The sequence below is a fragment of the Dicentrarchus labrax genome, unplaced genomic scaffold (genome assembly GCF_905237075.1).
Source record: "Dicentrarchus labrax unplaced genomic scaffold, dlabrax2021, whole genome shotgun sequence".
NCBI lineage: Eukaryota > Metazoa > Chordata > Actinopteri > Moronidae > Dicentrarchus > Dicentrarchus labrax.
The window spans coordinates 21,396,018-21,415,341 of record NW_026136721.1 but is presented as its reverse complement, the minus strand read 5'-3'; the positions used below and the strand labels follow the sequence as shown (position 1 = coordinate 21,415,341).

The window sequence follows — 19,324 nt, the reverse complement described above, 5'->3', positions numbered from 1 at the left end:
AAAGGTCCATAACTCAAGTTTTAAGGTTACCACAGTACATTTCTGTAGAAACTCGATCCTGCAGCAGAGTGACATTAAAGCCTCAGACACATATACCTGTCAGTCCCATGAAGGGGAGAAAGAGGAGGAGAGACGATAAAAACAAAAACAGAGTAAACTATGAGACTTATCTGTAAGTAGAGGACGTGCAGCACATTTGGCAGCAGCTGGATGTCATAGTCTGTGTGTGTGTGTGTGTGTGTGTGTGTGTGTGTGTGTGTGTGTGTGTGTGGGAGTAGGAGTTGGGCGTGTGTTGGGGTGTACAGAGTTTTTTAGAAAGTGGCTCAGTACTGGACCTGCCACACTCTTCCTAATTATATTACAGCTGTGAGCCGAGGGTGGAGAGAGTATCAGAGAGTTGAGAGAGAGAGAGAGAGAGAGAGAGAGAGAGAGAGAGAGAGAGAGAGAGAGAGAGAGGGGGGAAGAAATAGGGAGAAAAGAACGGGGCAGTGACAGAGTGTAGGGGCGAGAGAAGAAGAGGCATCTGCTCTTCAAACTACACATCGGAGGACGACTTCCCGCCGAGCATCATCATCATTTCAAGTCGTGAGTATCGGCTCATTTGCTCATTTCTTCAAAACAGTTTGCAGCCTGTGACACTTCCACCGGCGTTCTGTTAGTTTGCAAAGTTAAAAATGTGTTTATTTCAGCACAAACACAAACCACGGCCACCACAGTGAAGGGACACTGGCTTGTATCTGGTACTGTTCATGCGTTTGGCCAGATGTGAGACAAGCTGTATCAGATTACTGTACAGCTAATTTTCACCGCGCCTTTGATCGGCCTCCAAATTCATATCCCCTGAAAACATTTATAATACCTCTACAGTGAGTCATTGGCTTATTATTGTCCAGTATGATTCATAGACTTTGTCACATGGATGCAATCCTGCTTTTTTTCTTCTTTGATTGTCCTTTTTTCTGGGTTGCCTTGCGTTTCCACTCAAACCTGGAGTCCTGGGATTAGTAAAAACAAAAAAAACGTCCTTTGTTTTGTCAGGTTGGACTGTGGTCATTCTCTTCTCATGATAAAAACACATCACTAAGAAAACAGGACAGAAAGACACAAAAAGTCACAGGACATTTTGTCTCACAATCAGCCCCCTTTATGAGGAGCAGCGGTAGTTGTAATCACAGTGTACTTATATTGATTTATGGCTTTAAAGTTCAGAAACTAGAAGGCACCTCACTACCCGCACAGCGAGAATCACACTGTGGTGAACAAGTATTCAAATCCTTTACTTAAGTAAAAGTACAGTTGCAACAAAATGTAATTAATTTATCAAAAGTAAAAGTATGAGCACTTCCATAGGGTTATGTTATTGATTATATTATAATATTGTATTATTATTATTATTATTATTATTATTATTATTATTATTATTATTATTATATAGCTATATATATTAATGTGTGAACAGCTTTTTAATGTTTTAGTTGGTAAAAGTGGAGAAAATCTATATTAATCTATAAAATGCAACACATTTCTTAAACTGATCATATTTACTACACATTTTGTATGTGTAATATTAATCTACACAGTAACTAACTATCTACTACTATCTACTATCTAACTATAGTAGTCAGATAAATGTAATGGAGTTGTATTGAAGTACAATATTTCCCTTTGAACTAAAGTGGAGTAGAACTAAAAAGTAGCATAAAAAGTACAAGTACTTGAGTAAATGTACTTCCACCTCTGCTAGAAGAAGAAGTACTCGGATACTTTACTTAAAGGACCAGTGTGTCGGTTGTAGCGGCATCGAGTGGTGAAGTTTTCAACTAACTGAACTCGTCCTACGTTTGTGTTTGACAACCTGGGAACGAGAACATGAACCAAACTACAGCCAGTGTTTGGTTTGTCCGCTCTGGGCTACTTTAGAAACATGGAGGTTCAACATGGTGGCCTACGTGCCTTCACTGTAGATAATAACGGCTCATTCTAAGGTAACTAAAACATAACGATTCCTATATTCAGGTGATTATACACTAATTAAAATATACCTATGAATATTATATTCAATAGATCCTCCTGAATGTTACACACTGGACCTTTAATGAAAGTAGCAATGTAATAATATATATAAATTCTACTTAAATATTCCCTCCAGACAGACATTAACACACATATACAAATAGTATATGGACAATAACGTGTGTCTGATTTTTTTTCTTCCACAAACCAACATATAATTTCTACATTAAAATCCTTAAAAATGCATCTACTCCTTCTACCTCATTAACAATGTCAGAATCCATTAATCTATCTCTAGAGTGAAGTCCATCCTCAGTGTTTGTGCTCTGGTGGCTTCAAGTTTCACACTTGTGCTCCAATAATGTAGTTAAATGTTCAAAGAGATACACAGGAGCTGATTTATGGATTTCAAACGTTCATGTTGTCCATCAATCATCATCTATGTTTATTGTTAAAAAACTCTAGTTACTTTTATTTAATGAAATCCTTTTTAATCTTGCCATGACACTTTATATGTATATTGTTTACTTTTAATCATTTACTGTATGTTTATTGTATGTCTTCTTGTATATACTGTATCTCTTATAATAACTGTATTTTTAATGTTGTGTTTTGATGGTTTAATTCTCTAAATGTATCAAATGAGAAAGTAAAAGTATGCGTTATACAGAATGGCCCCTGTCACTGTTATATTATAGTATTCATCATAAAGCTTTATAAACAGCTGGTTAGTTTAATTCAGAATCAGAATGAGATTTATTGCCAGGTAGGTTTTTACACATATGAGGAATTTGTCTTGGTGCAATGGTGCTTAAAATATACATAAATATATAAATCACACAAAAAATAAACAAGTCACACAAAAATCACACAAGAATTAAGTACTTTTTAAAAAAATATAGATAAATAAAGATAAGAAAGATAAGAAAAGATAAGAAAACTATACAGAAGACGGGAGTGCATTAATGTAATGCATATATACAGGGTGGGTATGAGAGTCAGTGACAGTGGGGGGTCCGGGCCTTGTTAATGAGGCCAGCTGTAGATGGGAAGAAACTGTTTTCGTGGCGAGAGGTTTTGGTCCTGATGGACCGCAGCCTCCTACCAGAGGGGAGAGGTTCAAAGAGTTTGTGGCCGGGGTGGGAGGGGTCAGCCACAATCTTGCCTGCACGCCTCAGGGTCCCTAGAGACGTAAAGGTCCTGGAGGGATGGCAGATTGCAGCCGATCACCTTCTCAGCGGAACGAATGATACGCTGCAGTCTGCCCTTGTCCTTGGCAGTGGCAGCAGTGTACCAGATGGTGATGGATGAGGTGAGGATGGACTCGATGATGGCGGTGTAAAGGTGCACCATCATCGTCTTTGGCAGGTTGAACTTCCCCAGCTGCCGCAGGAAGTACATCCTCTGTTGGGCTTTCTTGGTGAGGGAGCTGATGTTCAGCTCCAACTTGAGGTCCTGGGTGATGATGGTACCCAGGAAGCGGAAGGACTCCACAGAGTCAACTGGGGAGTCACACAGGATGATGGGGGTGGGTGGGGCTGGGTTCTTTCTGAAGTCCACAACCATCTCTACTGTTTTTAGAGCGTTTAGCTCCAGGTTGTTCTGGCTGAACCAGGTCACCAGATAGTCAATCTCCCATCTGTAGGCGGACTCATCTCCACCAGAGATGAGCCCAATGAGGGAGGTGTCATCCGCGAACTTCAGTAGCCTGACGGACTGGTGACTGGAGGTGCAGCTGTTGGTGTACAGGGAGAAGAGCAGAGGAGAAAGAACACAGCCTTGGGGGGATCCGGTGCTGATGGGCTGGGAGTCAGAGACATTTTTCCCCAGCTTCACGTGCTGTTTCCTGTCAGACAGGAAGTCTGTGATCCACCTGCAGGTGGAGTCAGGCACAGTGACCTGGGAGAGCTTGTCCTGTAGCAGATTTAATTAATAACAATCGTATGTTTTGTATGTAAAAACTAACTGTAACTACTGAACGAATATCGCAGAGTAAATGTAAAGTATATTAACAGAAAGTGGAAATACTTAAATATCTTACTTAGTTAACAGACTTAGTTGCTTTCCACCGCTGGATACAGATGTGGGTTAGAGTTCAGGGACATCTGGGTGCTGCTGAGTCTTAAACTCTGATTGAAGCTGTAATTCTTGTGGTCAGTGCACATGAGGCCTGTGTTTCATCTCTGCTTCATCTCATGTCAAGAACTTTATTTTCACATGAAGGTTTTATTTTCTCCTTTTGTCTCTGTCTCTCTCTGTCTCTCTGTGTCTGTCTCTCTCTGTCTCTCTGTCTGTCTGTCTCTCTCTCTCTTTCTGTCTCTCTCTCTCTCTTTTTTAGAAAGTGGAGTGTCTGTCTGCTCGCCATGGCCCCTCCCTCTCTGTTGATGGTGCTGATGGTGGTTGCCATGGCAACTGCCAGTTCAGCCAGCGAGGAGAATGAACTGGATTATGGGTACTGGAACTACAGAGAGGGAGGTAAATCATGAGCCTCTGTTTGATCTCTGAACGTGTTCGAGATACGGGGGGTCTGTAAATCGCTGAGTGACAAAAACGTTTGAAGTTGTGAATTTTAAAGATAATTTACTGCCGAACTGAAAGAAATGCAGCAATTTAAGAAACTCTGTGGAGATGAGATAACTGTTTGGATCTTAAAATCATTATGACACGTGTGTTTTTCTGATAATATTCATGAGTCATTCAGGCTGTTTTCTGTCAATTGAAGCCTGATGTTGTTATGTTTTGATTTCAGCTGACAGTGTGAATGTGGCCTCAGTGCGCAGTGTGACCAGAGTTTTAGACGCCTGGGGAAAACGCATCTTCAATGAGATCAAGACTTTACTGCACTCTCAGCCCAGCACACTGCTGCCTGACTACTCCAGGTAACATTAACACCTGTATCTCCCCCGAATAGATCCAAAACACTGGGGGACTCAGAGGTGGGGGACAATCGCCCCCATGTTCAAAAATAATGCTGCAAAAATGCCCACGTGGGTAGATGAAGTATGACTAAGTGCCATCTGGGGCAGTGGGTTTGAAACTTTTTTTTCATTAATGTACTCCCTTTGATATATGACTAGCGCAAAAAATATTTGGCAGAAATAACACACCTACATAAAGAGGTAGAATACAGCACTGCACAATCAGTGTCTGAATTATTAAGAAAAATACTTAATTTTAAATGTTTACAATCTATCACTAAATTCATGGCCAACCAAATTTTTGTCATTACGCAATAACACGTAATAAGTTGCATTGATCTGTGTCTCTCTGTTACATTTCAGTGAGAAACATGAGCTTGTGCTTCAGTGAGTAAACTGCTGGTGTTAACGACTGCATTGAAAGTATGAATATTGAATATAAAATGTAGTTTATCAAACTTATATTTAAATTATTAAACTCACAGAATGATTATTTTAGGAATAATGATAATATTCTCTAATATTATGTTACGTAACATTTAATTAAATTATTTTTATACTGCAGTACTCCAAAGTACCTCTAGGGGTAAGCGTATCCTCATTTAAGAAACACTAAACTGGTGTTAATTCTAACCCTGACTAAGTTGTTTAACCATAAATTCAACTTTCTTTGTGCTGGTGCCCTTTTTATTGTCTACCTGAGTCCACCACTGTCCTGAAACCTTCTGTCTGAGTGGCGTTGGTTTTGTTTATTCTGCTCCAGGTCCATTTATCACACATCCTGTGTCAGCAGAAGGAGTCCAGTCTTTAAAGGTCCAGTGTGTTACATTTAGGAGGATCTAGTGGCAGAAATAGGACATAACAAACAAACAGTGGTCTGCCATGTTTCAGCCCTGAAGCTACTACTGAGGACACAGAAGTCACATTCTCGCTTTAATTCAGTTCAGTTCAAACATGTTTCTCACTGTAATCCTCCCTCATGGGGACATTTGAGGTGGGTGTACAAACATATATCTCCAAAAACACACGAATTATACATGATATGTATAATAATTAAAGGCTGATTCTGATTTCATTTTCTGACTTTGGTGAACAGCAGCGGTAGCATTTCTGAAGCTTTTGGTCATACCATGTGGTCTTCATCAGCAGATATCACCCAGTCATTATAGAATTGTGTATTTTCTAATCCAAGCATTTAAATCAACATAAACAACAAATCCTGAAATAATGGAAATTGCTTCAATTAGCAACATTTCCATAACAACTGGGCAAATTTCACCAACTGATGAAGATCATGAGATATGATCAAAAGCTACAGAAAAGCTACTAAATGGCCCAGTGGTGAGATTTTCTATGGGAAAACAGGAATTAAGAACATTTCAAATAGTTTTGTTGTTGTTTGTTTATTTGTTTGTTTGTTTTTGGACTCAGGACTTAGGTTTCTTTAAAATCTTGGCTACCTGCGTCCCTCATCACTGGTGGACTGAGGGGTGGGGGACAGGGGGCCAATCTCCCCTTCCCTTGGTGCCCCCATATGCCCGTATGATAGACAGCGCTGGGAGTAACAAATTACATTTTACAATTAAATAACTTTACTTTTGTCTTACCTGAAAACAGTGGACAGCAGTAGACGACGGTTTCCTCTAATGTTACAGTAACAGATAACATCATCAAATAATTATTTAATATATTTAATTATTATTATAACTAACTATTTATTATCATAACTAACTATTAAGTATTATCAGCGAAGCTCGGTTAATGTTCACATTGGTGTGATTCTTCTTCTACTACACAATAGTTGTAGCTTACAGGTAAGAAGTCCAGTCGTTGCTGCTCCTGGTGGTCGTTTTAATAACTACACACGTGATTTGTGTCACAGCCATAATAAAATAATATAACTGACAGCTGTGTGCATTAATAAGAGAACTGAAGAAAAGTTACATTTCTTCCTAATTACTTTTACATGCAGTAATTGGTAAAGTAGTTAAATTACTTTTAAAAGAAGCCATAAGTTTCCTGTAACTTTCCAAACACTGATGATAAAAGTGCCCTTTTTATTTGTTTACCCGCTCAAACAGCCTCAGTCATGTTAAGTTATCATACAGCCTGTTTTAATCCAAGAAAGTTATATTAAAGAATAATTGTAATGTAATAATGACAATGACCACTCATTTTAACAAATTATAATCTTTATTACTGCCCCATATGTTGTAATATCTTTGTTCGGGTCGTGTATGGTTCTAATTTACCTCAGTATTTCTTTCTAAATGTGAGTCGTTGTGGGAGCTGAACCTCCTCTGCTCCTCCTGCAGGGTGCGCCCTCTGTCCGAGTCCGTCAACGACCTGTTCAGAGAAGTGTCCCTTCTGCGCCGGCGCATCACCGAGCTCTCTCATCGCCTAGCAACCCTGGAACCGTTCCTCCGTCACCACGGCTACCGGGGGGAGGGGGGGGAGGAGGAGGGCCGGGCTCTGGCACCTCAGAGCCTCAGAGGAGAGGTGGCGAGCCTGGCCCGGTACAGCCCGAGGACCGCGGCGAGGGCCAGTCCGCCGAGGGGGAGCCGGGTGGTGAGGAGGAGACGGGTGAGGGTCCTCAAGAACGGGGGAGTGAAGCTGGTTCAGAGAGAGAGATAGACACACTGATGGAGGGAAGAGTGGGGGAAGTTTGTGACAGAGAGAGCTTCTGCAAATATTATATAATGTAAGAAATCATTTAACTGTGTTTAATGTAAAATAACAATATAGACACTGCTTGTCCTGAGTGACGGTTTGTATTAATCATATCTTTAAATAAACTCTTGTTGACTGTTTCACTGTTTTAGCTTTTAATGTCAAACACAAACCTGCTTCTATAAAACTATTAATCTGTTATATTTCATTATATTATATATATATCTTAATAATTTAAAGTGTGTTTCTGAAACATCCTCAAACATGTAATATTTTAGCTTTAAGGTTCATTCTTGACATCAGAAACAACAATTTACTTCATCTCATGTCTCTTTTCCCCTTTCCATTTACTGGCACATAAACAAATATGGAGTGTTCAGTATAAATGTAATAAATAACTCACATTCATTTATTGACAGGTAAAGACTTTATGGTGCAAAGTGGCTTTATAAAATTAAATTTAAAAATAAATTGCAATAATCTGTTATAATGAGAAGAAGCAGGAACGGCTGATTATTTTTTACATTTATCAGATTATATCACATTTGATAATTACACATTTCCCCTGTATTTATTATTATGATTATTTATTTCTTATTTATTCAGTAAATACTGAACACTTTGCGTCACCATAAACCAAACAGCATAAAAGCAGAACAGAAAGTACAACAGGAACCAGAGGCAGGTACGGTGGACTCCCCCTTAAAGGGCTACTTAACCTATTTCTCACATGAAGTTGGTTTTTATTCGTCACGAGGAGTGAAAACAGTTGTGATCTGTGGCTCTGGAGGAGAGAAAAACATCCTTACAAACATTGACAGGAGCCTAAATATAGTCTACAGACAGCTTCTGGGTCTGTGAACTGAAGCCAATGTGGAAGTGTCTTGCATTATTTCTAATGGCCAGCAGGGGGAGCTCCACTGGCTGCAAAGTCAGATAGTATTGAGTCTTATGGAGAAATGACCCAACTTCTCACTTGATTTATCAGCTCAGTAAACAGTTTCTTAATAGGTTTATGGACTCATTCTCTAGTTTCAAGTCTTCTTCCACACAGGATGATCTTCATTTATTTATGTTCAGATTTAGAGTCAAATAGACGACAAAGAAGGGTATACTTTAGGGCGTGGGTACCTGGTGATTGACAGGTCACTCTCAGTGAGTCTGTGAACAAAACTCAAATATAAATCAAGATTCTATTACTGCGGTGACTATTTCTCTTCAAAATCTTTTCAGAAACATATTGTTGTGTAGCATTATATTTATCTATAATACGAGAACGATTGTAACCAGGCTGCCATTGCATTGTGGGAATTGTAGTCTCCAGTGTTTTGGAAGCTTGAACCCCGCTAGAAACTAAAACTCAGGATATCTCAGGCTCTTTTTTAAACCTTTTTGTGAATCCCCAATTTCATACAAGTGCAATACTAAATTTAACTATTCCTTTAAAACAATATACATAGAAACCCAAGAAAAACATATTTTAGTTATATATAACTACAAAAAAGGATTTCGCCAGTGTACACACAACAAGAAAGAAAATAAATTCCCAGTGATCCACGTGTGCCTTCACCAGACATTCCAGCAGCATCTGTCATCACTTCAGTAATAAATGAGTAATAGACGAGCAGCCAGGTCATGCTCCCTCCTACCTGTGCACACAAAAACACACACACACACACACAGTACACCAGAGGATGCCATGTTGTTGCCACAGGGTGTCAGTGCTCGCCTGCTGCCGTAATCAGATGTGACATTACAACTAATTCATGGAGGCTTGATCTTTTGTTTTTGCTCAGCTGAAGTCAGGGACAGTTCTCAAGGGCCCAGCAGGGGGTGCCTATTATCTGCTAACATAATTATACTGTTTGTTTGCGTATGGTGATCGCGTGCGTGTGTTCATGTTGTGGGCACAGGCATCCCAACTTTATGCCTTCATTAAAACTTTGCCAAGTGTTTCTACAGCAACCAGTTTCTCTCTGCTTCTCCTCCACTTGTCATCCACACCACATACTGCAGCGTGGCTCCTCTTTTCTCTCGTTTTCAACCTGCATCCGAACACTCGCAGCTTGTCAATTCCCCTTTCTGTTTGCCTGCGATTCCCCTGCATGTGTTTCATCCTCCCCTTTTTTTTTATCATACTGTAATCTGTACATCAACCACCCCTCCTCTTCTTCCTCCTCCTCCTCCATCTCCCTCCTTCTCTTCTTCTCTACACTGCTATGTGTGGGCGTTAAGCTCAGGCTGTACTTTCCATTTTGGTATTGTATTGTCAATGCATTGTTGCATCCAATCCAGTTAAGATGCGGTGGGAATTCTGTATAAATCTCTCTCTGTCTCTCTTTCTACACCCCCCCTCCCCCCTCCCCATCTGTGGAAAAAGAGCCAGTTGCTAGGTAACAGTTAATTGTCAAGAAGTAGTTACATGTGTTGCAATGCATCCTGAGATTGTTGGGTTGGCGTGAGGAGAGAACAAGTGAGCAGAAAAAAGACGTCTGAGAGAGAAAATAGTAAAGAGTTTCTTAAGAAGCGGGAGATAAAACTGATTAAAAGATTATTTCTACCACCTCACCTCGTTCTGTGTCAGCATCCAGGACTGCAGATGTTACAAAATCTCCCCACCAAATCTATACACACAAGGCTTCGGTACATTTTCCAACCTGCAGGTTTCTTTAAATAACTCCTGTTGCTGGACAAGGCTTTCAGAGTAAAGAGAGCGTCTGAAGAGTGAGGGGGAGTGAGGTTTTTTTTTTTTGGGGGGGGGGCTTTGATCTCTGCTGCTCAGTTCAGTTTGCATCACTTCTTCCTTCCCTCAATACTTCTTCCCCCTCTCCCCTCCACCTTTTATTCTCAAGCCTCTTTATTTATTTTCTCTTTGGTCCACAAAAACACTTGTCCAACATGGTGGGGTACCATCACTGGCACATGATGAGAGTCCTGTTTATGAGAAGATAGAGAGGAGCAAATAAAAGATGCAGTGAAAGAGCAGAAGATGACAGTCAGCTGCAGCCATTATCTCAGCTCCACTGATGACCTATGGGATGTAATAATAATACGATCTGTTACAAACATGCACTCAACGCATTTGAATATCAAATATAAACACGTGAAAGACGTCCCGTTGCTTGCTGCCGACCTGTGGACACAACAAATGACATAAAACAAGACCAAGTCAATTTGAGATTTATTATTTTTTATTAATACTCAACACTTTTATTCCAAAGAGACAGAAGAATAATATTTCTCAGCACTTATTTTCACATTGACTGTGTTTAATCTCATTTTCAATATTACTAAATATTCAATCAAATTCGAAATACTCTCTTCACACAAGTAATTTCTCTCCATACAAAAAATGCGAGGGTGAACTAGATTTTTGTCGTATGTACATTTTTCACAATCTGTACAGCTCGGGGGGATGGAGTTGTTCGATCTTCTGTGGTAAAACACAAAAACAGAAGATTAGCCAAAGAGAAGAAAGAAAAGAGAGACTACCTTGTAAAAATGCAAATAGATATTCCCATAGATCTATTGTGCTTTCTGTGTATCCATGAATGACTTTAATGCTTTACAATTTTTCCTTTTGACAAAACAACCGTCTCAGCTGGTCTTTGACCAAATCCAAGAGAAAATCAAAAACACATCAACAAACCTCGACTTATTAAATGTGCACCTCAACTGTGTACTAATAAACGATTGCACACATCCTGGCCTGAAGTCGATACAAAAGCAATTTTGCAAGGGGACCTACGAATCAAAGATTTATCCCAAATAGATCTATTCTCTGCTGTTTTGTACAGTTTTTTTTATCAAAAGTCCATGAGCGTGAGGTAAAGTATTTACATACAGTTTTATAATACATGTACAATAAACAGTTATCTCTCACACACACTCTCTGTCTCTCTTTCATATGAGCACACACAGAGGTAATCAAGCGTATGTATTCAGGCACATACAATAACAGAAATAATGAAACGTACTGAGATATTCAAAGGAAAAAAAAGAAGTAGTTGAGATGAAGAACGCTTCTTCAGTGACAATGAATGAATTAACCAAGACCTCAACCTTGTTTAAAAGCATTTACACAAACTATCAATAAAAAACTGATCTTTGTATAACATTAACAATAAAAAAAATGTTTTCTATCCTAGTGATGTTTTTTTTAAATCAATTTAGCCATATTTAAGTATAACCAAAATTTGGACTGTTAGATTGGTGTCTTCTCTTGCACAAACAAGCACACACGCACACACACACACGCCACACACACACACACACACACACACACACACACACACACACACACCTACAGTACTACATGGATCATCAGTACCAATGAAATTGATAAAATTCCAAATATTGTTCAAAAACACCCATTTTTTTCTGGGCTAAAAGTTAAGATTAAAAAACAGAAATAAAGAAAAAGTGTATACATGCAAGTCCTTACAAACACTAGAGACCCCCTAGTATCATACATACTGACTTGTCAACCAAGAGAAGGAAAGTCTTCTAAAGTTTTGACTGGGATGTACAACAAACTAAATATTGGACCCATTCAGTCAGATTGTGCTTAGGTATTAAAATTTGGTTTGGCAAAATGACTAAAAGTCCCTGGAAATTAAGACCATAAGACCTAAGTTCGTCTTTATAACAGGTTAGAGCAGAGATGACCTGAATGTCTGATGTTGTGGATTTGGGAGCCGCCTTTTAATCTAAATAGTCCATCTGTAACGAAGGCAATGCTTATTTTTTATCAGATGTACCTCCTGCTTTTAGGAAGCGGTTTACGTTCTCCCGCCTTCCTCTTTTATTCTTTTCCTCCTCAAATGTCAGCAGCTGACACAATCCACACAGGACCTTGGACTTGAGGGCAAATTCTTTCCTTCATCAAAATCTCAGCATGTGAAACAGATTATGGTCCGGTGGAGGGAGAAATCAAGGTTACAATACATGCTGAAATTACTTTTTATGTTCTGTTTGATGAAAAATGTGAGTTTGAGCAACATGGAGAGAGAAATGATGACTGAGTGTTAGCTTAGCTTAGCACAAAGACTGGAAACAGCTACCCTGTCCAAAGGTAACAAAATCCACCTACCAGCACCTCTGAAGCTAACTAATTAAGTTGTAGTTGTTTTATCTGCACAACCACGGAAGTGTACAAATGAGGTTATGTGTTGGACTGTTTCTTGGCTGATTGTTTGTAGGCCAGAATCATGGCGACTACAAGAAAGTCTTGCAGATAACTTTTACACTTCGGTTATAACATACTGTATAACACATTAATTAGTGAGCATTAGAGGTGCTGGTTTTGTTACCTGCAGGTAGAAGCAGTCTAGCTGTCTTTTTGCTAAGCTAAGCTAACTACTAGCTGCTGGCTGTACCTTCATATTTACTGTACAGATATGAGAACGGTCTCAATCTTCCCATCTAATGCTCGGCAAAAAAACAAAAGTGTATTTCCCAAAATGTCCCATTTTTACTTTATATCACAGGGACTATTCAGTAGCTGTATAGTAAGTAGACTACAGTTTTCTGTACTATTTATCCCCATTTCTAAGCACGAACCTTCTTTTACACCAGCAGAGTGAAAACGTTCAACACTTATACTCCACTCATCATTCAAATGTGACCATCTAATACAGCAGGCAGGGCTTATAGCCCGTAATCATGAAATAATTAACATGCCAGGCTGCTCATCCCAGCAATGGAGAGGCCTCACTCTGAGAGTCCATTATGTCCCTGTCCTGAACAGCAAAACTGTCACGGCCAATTGAGTCAGACCCAATGAAACACGAGGAGCGCAACAAGTGGACATTAAATGTGATTTACATGTATTTAATGGGTAGTTGGGTCACCTGTGGTAAAAATGAACAGTGGACTTTGAGGAGGTGAAGAGTGATGAAGCTCGTTGAGCTTCTTTGTAAATGATTCAAAGGAAATTTAATTGCAATTGATAGATTAACTGCGGAGTTAATAGTACAAAGCTTCGAAATTTTATTTATAAATTGGGTGGGGTGGGGCACAGGAATGTTGTATTTATCATGGCACTGTGGTTTTAACCCTTGTAATCCTGCTATAGGTTATTTTTATTGTTGGGGATCTATGTAGAAATTTAAGCTTCCTCTGCTGCCGCAATTCTTTATGTTTTGCTTTGTATCCTAACATCTGTTAAAGTCTGCTACAGTCATGAAACTCTACCCTCATATCAGACTTTTTCAGGAGTATTTTCACCCTCAAATCAATCGACTAATTGTTTGCAGGTGGATCTGTCTACTAACAAAACAGATCTTGTGTGTAGAAAATCAGTATTAATCCTTTAAGGCACATCCAGCTCAAAATGTGAGACCCATTTGGTACTGCCGAGCAGAAAAACGAGAGGAAACGGCAAATCAGTATGATGATGTTGCTTCTGCAGCTGAAAAAAAAGACCTTCTTTGCAAATTACGAGTACATAGAATGTACTCAGCAAGTCATGCCTTTCACGTACACTTTACAGCACTCAAAAGTAAGAAAAGTATAAAAAACCAAACATGAAGAATTAATAGCAAAGAAGAGTCCAAATTACAGGAACCCAAAAAAGATCCGTACCGACAACTGGTCTACCAGTCTCCTGTAATATTGGTAAGCTAAGAAAGAATTAACATCATACAAATATGTAACATGAACTATTTAAATAAATAAAATTGAAAAAAACAATCCAAACCAATCATCATTAAACACTGGAATAATATTCAATAATATTATCAACATTATCAATACAGTTATTATTAGTTTACCCTGTTACTTCAACAGAAGTGTTATTTCTCATTCATGATTGTATTTCCATAGCTAAACAAAATGTTTGTTTTGGTGTTAAAGAACTGCAGGAGGGAGGGAAAGACAATGAGCATGTGAAGAGAGCAGAGACTGGAGATTTTATTTCACTTTTTCCCCTCCCTCCCTATCTTTCTCTGAGCGTCGGAGCAGCACCAGAATCCTCTCTTCTCATTAAAAACTTGTCTCCCGCCGGACTTCACCACAGCTTAGCCTGCAGTGGCCTCTGTGCATCGTCCAAATTCTTTCCATTTAGTGGAGTGAGAACAACACACACAGTATCGTGTCTCCTCATTCTCTTCACACACAGAGGTCACCAGCCCGTGCTGTTTCTCTTTTTCCCCCTGTATGTTCCTCTCTGTCCCCCTCTTTTCTTCACCCACTTCATCTCCTCTCTCTCTTTCTGCCTCTTTCTTCAACCCTCAGACGTCTGACTCAATGCTGGAGAGCTTTTCATAAACGTGTCCATTGCTGGCACCGTTGAAGGTTCTCTGTCCCTGCCCCAAACCTAACGTGTCCCTGACCCCGGGCAGTATCTTGCTGGCCCCGTGGTGGTTCCCCATTGGCCCTCCCACCCCGCCCAGACACAGATCTTTGGGGAACCTGGGGGCCACATTGGACATCACCCCAGCTGTGGCGGACGCGGGCAAATAGGAAGTCGCTCCCATGGAGCCGCGGAAGTCCCCTCCTCCTCGGCTGTTGTTGAGAAGTTGCTGCTGCTGCTGTTGCTGCGTCTGTGGCTTTTTGATGTAGTACGGTTTGGCACCGTGTAATAGACACTGGTCGTCGCCGAAGGTTGGGATGAAGGGGTTCTGGTTCACCTTATCTGGGTAGAGAGATTTAGACAAGGAGTAAGTCCCAGCCCCTCTGCTACCACCACCACCACCACCACCACCACCACCACAGCCCCCACCTCCCATCATAGCTCTATCTCTGTCCCTCAGGTCTCTCTCCCCCACCGACCGCTGATGCAACCCACCTTCGCCTCCACGGAACAAACTGAAGGAGGAGCCTCCTTTCGCCCTATCTCCACCTATTCCTCCGAACATGGAAGACTCCCTTTCACCTGCATACCTCTCAAACATGTGAGCATAAGGGCTGGGGCCCTCCATGAAGCGGTCTTTGTCTTTCAAGCTCACACTTCGGGGCTGGGGAAACTGCCCCCCAACGCCCCCGCCGACCCCTCCCATGCGGCCTGCCCCCTCTCTCTGCAGGTCCACAAATGTGTCATATGAGTGTTGCCTCCGTAACACCCTCCCACCTGGCCCTAGCTTCCTGCGCTGTGCCTGAGTTTGTGTGTCACTGGGTCCTACGCTACTCTTCCCTCCAGCGAACACCATGTTATTATCCTCGCTGATGTTGTAAAGGTTGCTTGGCTGGCAGCGTTTGCAGCTAGCGGAGCTGGGGCGACTGCTGCTACCTCCAACCCCGCTAGTTGGGCATGTGCCGCCTCCTCCCACGCCCCCACCGTGGTGACACACACTGTGGCAGTTACGACACTCCCAGTCACCCCCTGCTATGCCCCCCCCTCCTATCCCAGAGACCCCTTTCTCCCAGCAGGTGTGGGCCTGCTGCCCTGCAGACACTGAGCCAAGCCCACCTTTACACTCCGGCTTCTTGCCTTTACCTTTGAGGAAGTCTTCTACAGGTACCAAGCTTTTACAGATACCGCCACCGCTACCAACGCCCACACCACTTCCTCCACTTCCACCCTCTTGCTCCCACTTGGCCTTGCCCTCCTTGGAGCGGAACTGGTCCGCATAGAAATCCCTCAGGTTCTCTTTGTCTTTGCGGAACAAGTAAGGTGAAGAATTACCCCCTCCTCCTCCCCTCTTCCGCTCCAGGGGAGGTGAGACCGTGCGGTGTGCCTGGGGCCCGTGGGGGAAGTGGTGGTGGACGGTGTGGTGGTGGGGTCTCCTCCTCAAGCCGCTCAGCTCTATCTCGTCCTGCTCCCGTCTGCACTTGGCCGAGGCTGGCCTCTTTTTCAGGCTGTCCCTGTACTGCTTACGCCGCTTGTTGTTGCCCTCCAGGTTGCCGTAGGTGACGGTGTGCGTGGAGATATCCGAAACATCGGAGCGAATGTTCCCATCATCGCCCCCCGAGCCTCCCCCACCCCCACCACAGTACCTGTCATGACCCCCGATGAGCCCCGTGCTGGATGCGCCTCCTTTGAAAGAAAACCTCCCGTACACATTGCTTCCCTTGAACCCACCCTGGTTGGAATCCGCAGGGGTGTGGCCAGCAATCAGGTCAAATTTATTGGTATTCCTGTGAGTCATGGAGGGTCGGGGCTGGGTGGTGAAGATGGGTGCTACCCCTCCCCCTAAACTGTCGCAATCGAACATGCCCCCCTCCAACGAGCTAGTGCTGCCTAAGCTACGCGGCCTATTAGGCGGGGGGCCGGACATACCCAGAGCCGAGGCCGGGTGGTGGTGCAGGTAAGGGTCCTGGTACAGGTTGTTGTCCTTCAGGGGCAAGTTCCCAAAAGTCCTCTCCACCTCGCTGATGTAGTCACTGAACATGTTGTCCTCTGGCAGGTAGGCCGGCGCTGACTTACAGTCAACAGGGTGACCCACCAAGCTACGCCGATGCTCCTGGATATCGTAGATAGCCGAGTCACGGCCGCTGTGGCTGTACTCCAGTGCGGCGTGCGGCGAGCCGTTAATGCCCGGGACGGCCGTCATGTCCTTGGCAGTACGGAGCAACCGCAGGATGTTGGAGTGGGTGTTGTTCATGTTCTTCTTCATGGTGGCTGAGGGTGAGTCTATGGTTGACTTGTTTTCCTCAATTTGTACCCCATGGATGCAGCTGTAGATACCCTGGAGTGTAAAAATTACAAGAAAAGGGAGGTAGAGAGAGAAAGAGAGGGTGAGACAGGCCATAGGAGGAAGGAAGAATAAGAGTGAGAGTGGCCAGATATGAAGTGAGAAGGAAACAACAGTAAAATGTGTGGCAGTAGTAAGGAATCGAGAACCACAGGGGATTTAATGTTAGAGAGTCAAACACCACAGACAGACAGACAGAGAGAGAGAGAGAGGCAAACAGAGACAGACAGAGGCAGAGAGAGGTTAATGCATTGCCATGTTCCCTCTGACCACCCTCTTGTTTACACACTATTAAACAGTAATAGGGGCTGAGTTCATAAATGACTTTTCTCAGGGGTACAGCGTGGACCCTCACAGCTGCTGCTCAACACTTCACCTCAGACACAGAGAACTGAGGGAGAGGGAAATGAGCAGATCAAAGCCTTGATTGATAACACAAGGGGTGCAGTAAGATCACTGTTTTGACCACCAATCAATAGGTTTAATCAATGTCATTTAAATTCAGCTGACACTGGTGCCACTGGCTTTCTATCTCATGATTGTTTTACTCTTTTTCCCTTTCATGAAAAAAACACTGTCAAGGAAATGAATCACTTTGTAAAAAGTTTGTCTGACTCTCCGTTGATATCAGAGACACATGCGTTAACGATCATCTATTCAAAATGATTAATCCATCAGTACATGTGTTTGTTTTGGTTTGTTGGTCAAAACAGGATTTTCAGCAGCGGGGAAAGCTTTTGCGAATGTAGTCAAAACAAGCATGTTCAAATGGGGGATGAGGGAATCTGTGGTCGGGGCGTCAGCCAAATCCGAAAGGTCGAGGACACACTACCCACCAGCCAGCGCGCGGGCCAACATTCCTCAAAGGCGTCAACTTGTCAGAAACAGTTTCTGTCTGTCTCTTAGTCACTTTCCCCGTCACCGAGCTACATTCATGAATCTGAATTGTCAACCCTCTTTCCTTTTATGCCTCCATTCTCTCTTTGTGCCTGTTTTATCTCAGTTTCCGGGCGCTCGGGTGAGCGGCAGCCGCTCCAATGGGATTGTCTGTCTTTATCTCTCTACATCTATAGCTACTACAGCTGCTGTGAAAGGTAATAGAACAGAGGTTACTGGCACACCGCTGTGTCTGTTCTTTTCTACTCTGCCTTTGTCCCGCTGCCGGTTTTATTCTTTATCATGACTCTCCCTAACTGATCTCTTTTTCTTCCTCTGTATTTTATTAGCCCTTTGTAGTCTCATCACTTGTCCATCCTCACACGTTCTATATACTGTATACGGACTGCAATTTTCTTGAATGTTGCTTTAGTATTTTTTCTTTCGCGCGTTGCACCTTGAGTGTTAAAACCAGGCATGAAAATGTATGAAAGATATCTCGCCGTAGAACCACTCTTGACTAACTGGAGCCACTCTTGAAACGTGCATGCACTTAAAGCGGATGTCGTAATGCAACAAGTAGTCTCGAGCACATTAGAGCTCAGTGTGAATCTTAAAGCTACAATGCAAAAAGTGGTGCTTATGTTCTGCATAAAAATATTAGTTTCAGGAGCTACAAAGACAGTGGGAGATTGTGTGTGTTTGTAAAGTCAAGGCCAGATCTGAGTTTTAGGTTCTTTCAGTCTGAGTAGGTGTAAACCAAATTACATTACAATTAGAAAACACCTTCAGCCTTTACAGCAAACACATAAACACTAGTGTCCTTTTCTCTGGCAAATAATAACTGAGGCAATCTGCATGCAGCTCTGTTTGTTAAAAGCTAACATTATGCAAATGAATTACACCTCAAGTGATTATTTATATGGACCTAAACAACCTGCATCAATAACACTGAGACACCTTGTTAAGTGACCCATTTGAACAGAGTCGTAACCATGCTGAGATGAGCTCTCCGACATCCACAAACACACCTTCAGGTCACCGGCTGAGAATGTGCAGCATAGTAAGTGGCTTTTATTTCAGCAACATTAAGTTGATAAATAGCGGACTTTCTCAAAGACTGCAGGCTCTGGTAACCCCGTCAGGAACGGAGGCTTCAGTGATGCTTTCACGCTGATGCTGGTTGGTCTCACTGTCACTCAACATGTTGAT

At 42.1% G+C, this 19,324-nt stretch overlaps 2 protein-coding genes across 14 annotated transcripts in view; one reads left to right on the top strand and one right to left on the bottom strand.

The window, feature by feature from the left end:
• Positions 1-277: 277 nt before the first annotated feature.
• On the top strand, positions 278-7,741 carry si:ch211-243a20.3 (uncharacterized protein LOC100151507 homolog). Its single transcript, XM_051385667.1, has 4 exons — positions 278-585; positions 4,352-4,488; positions 4,763-4,892; positions 7,247-7,741. The coding sequence occupies exons 2-4, from the start codon at positions 4,377-4,379 to the stop codon at positions 7,563-7,565; spliced, it is 561 nt and encodes a 186-aa protein (XP_051241627.1). The 5' UTR covers positions 278-585; positions 4,352-4,376; the 3' UTR covers positions 7,566-7,741.
• Positions 7,742-10,774: 3,033 nt separating this feature from the next.
• The window catches only part of grin2bb (glutamate receptor, ionotropic, N-methyl D-aspartate 2B, genome duplicate b), a 98,075-nt gene continuing 89,525 nt past the window's right edge, over positions 10,775-19,324 (bottom strand). For 11 of the 13 annotated variants that reach the window (XM_051384694.1, XM_051384691.1, XM_051384687.1 and 8 more), the window contains one exon: positions 10,775-17,230. In XM_051384694.1, the coding sequence (XP_051240654.1) occupies positions 14,834-17,230 (2,397 nt within the window). In that variant the 3' untranslated portion in view covers positions 10,775-14,833. The remainder of the gene's footprint in view (positions 17,231-19,324) is intronic. The other 2 variants (XM_051384699.1, XM_051384700.1) reach the window with 2 other exon arrangements.

Coding starts and splice junctions, on each gene's coding strand:
- si:ch211-243a20.3 (XM_051385667.1), top strand. CDS start 4,377: ATGGCCCCTCCCTCTCTGTTGATGGTGCTGATGGTGGTTGCCATGGCA. Junction 4,489..4,762: donor CTGGAACTACAGAGAGGGAG/GTAAATCATGAG, acceptor TTTTGATTTCAG/CTGACAGTGTGAATGTGGCC. Junction 4,893..7,246: donor CTGCTGCCTGACTACTCCAG/GTAACATTAACA, acceptor CTCCTCCTGCAG/GGTGCGCCCTCTGTCCGAGT.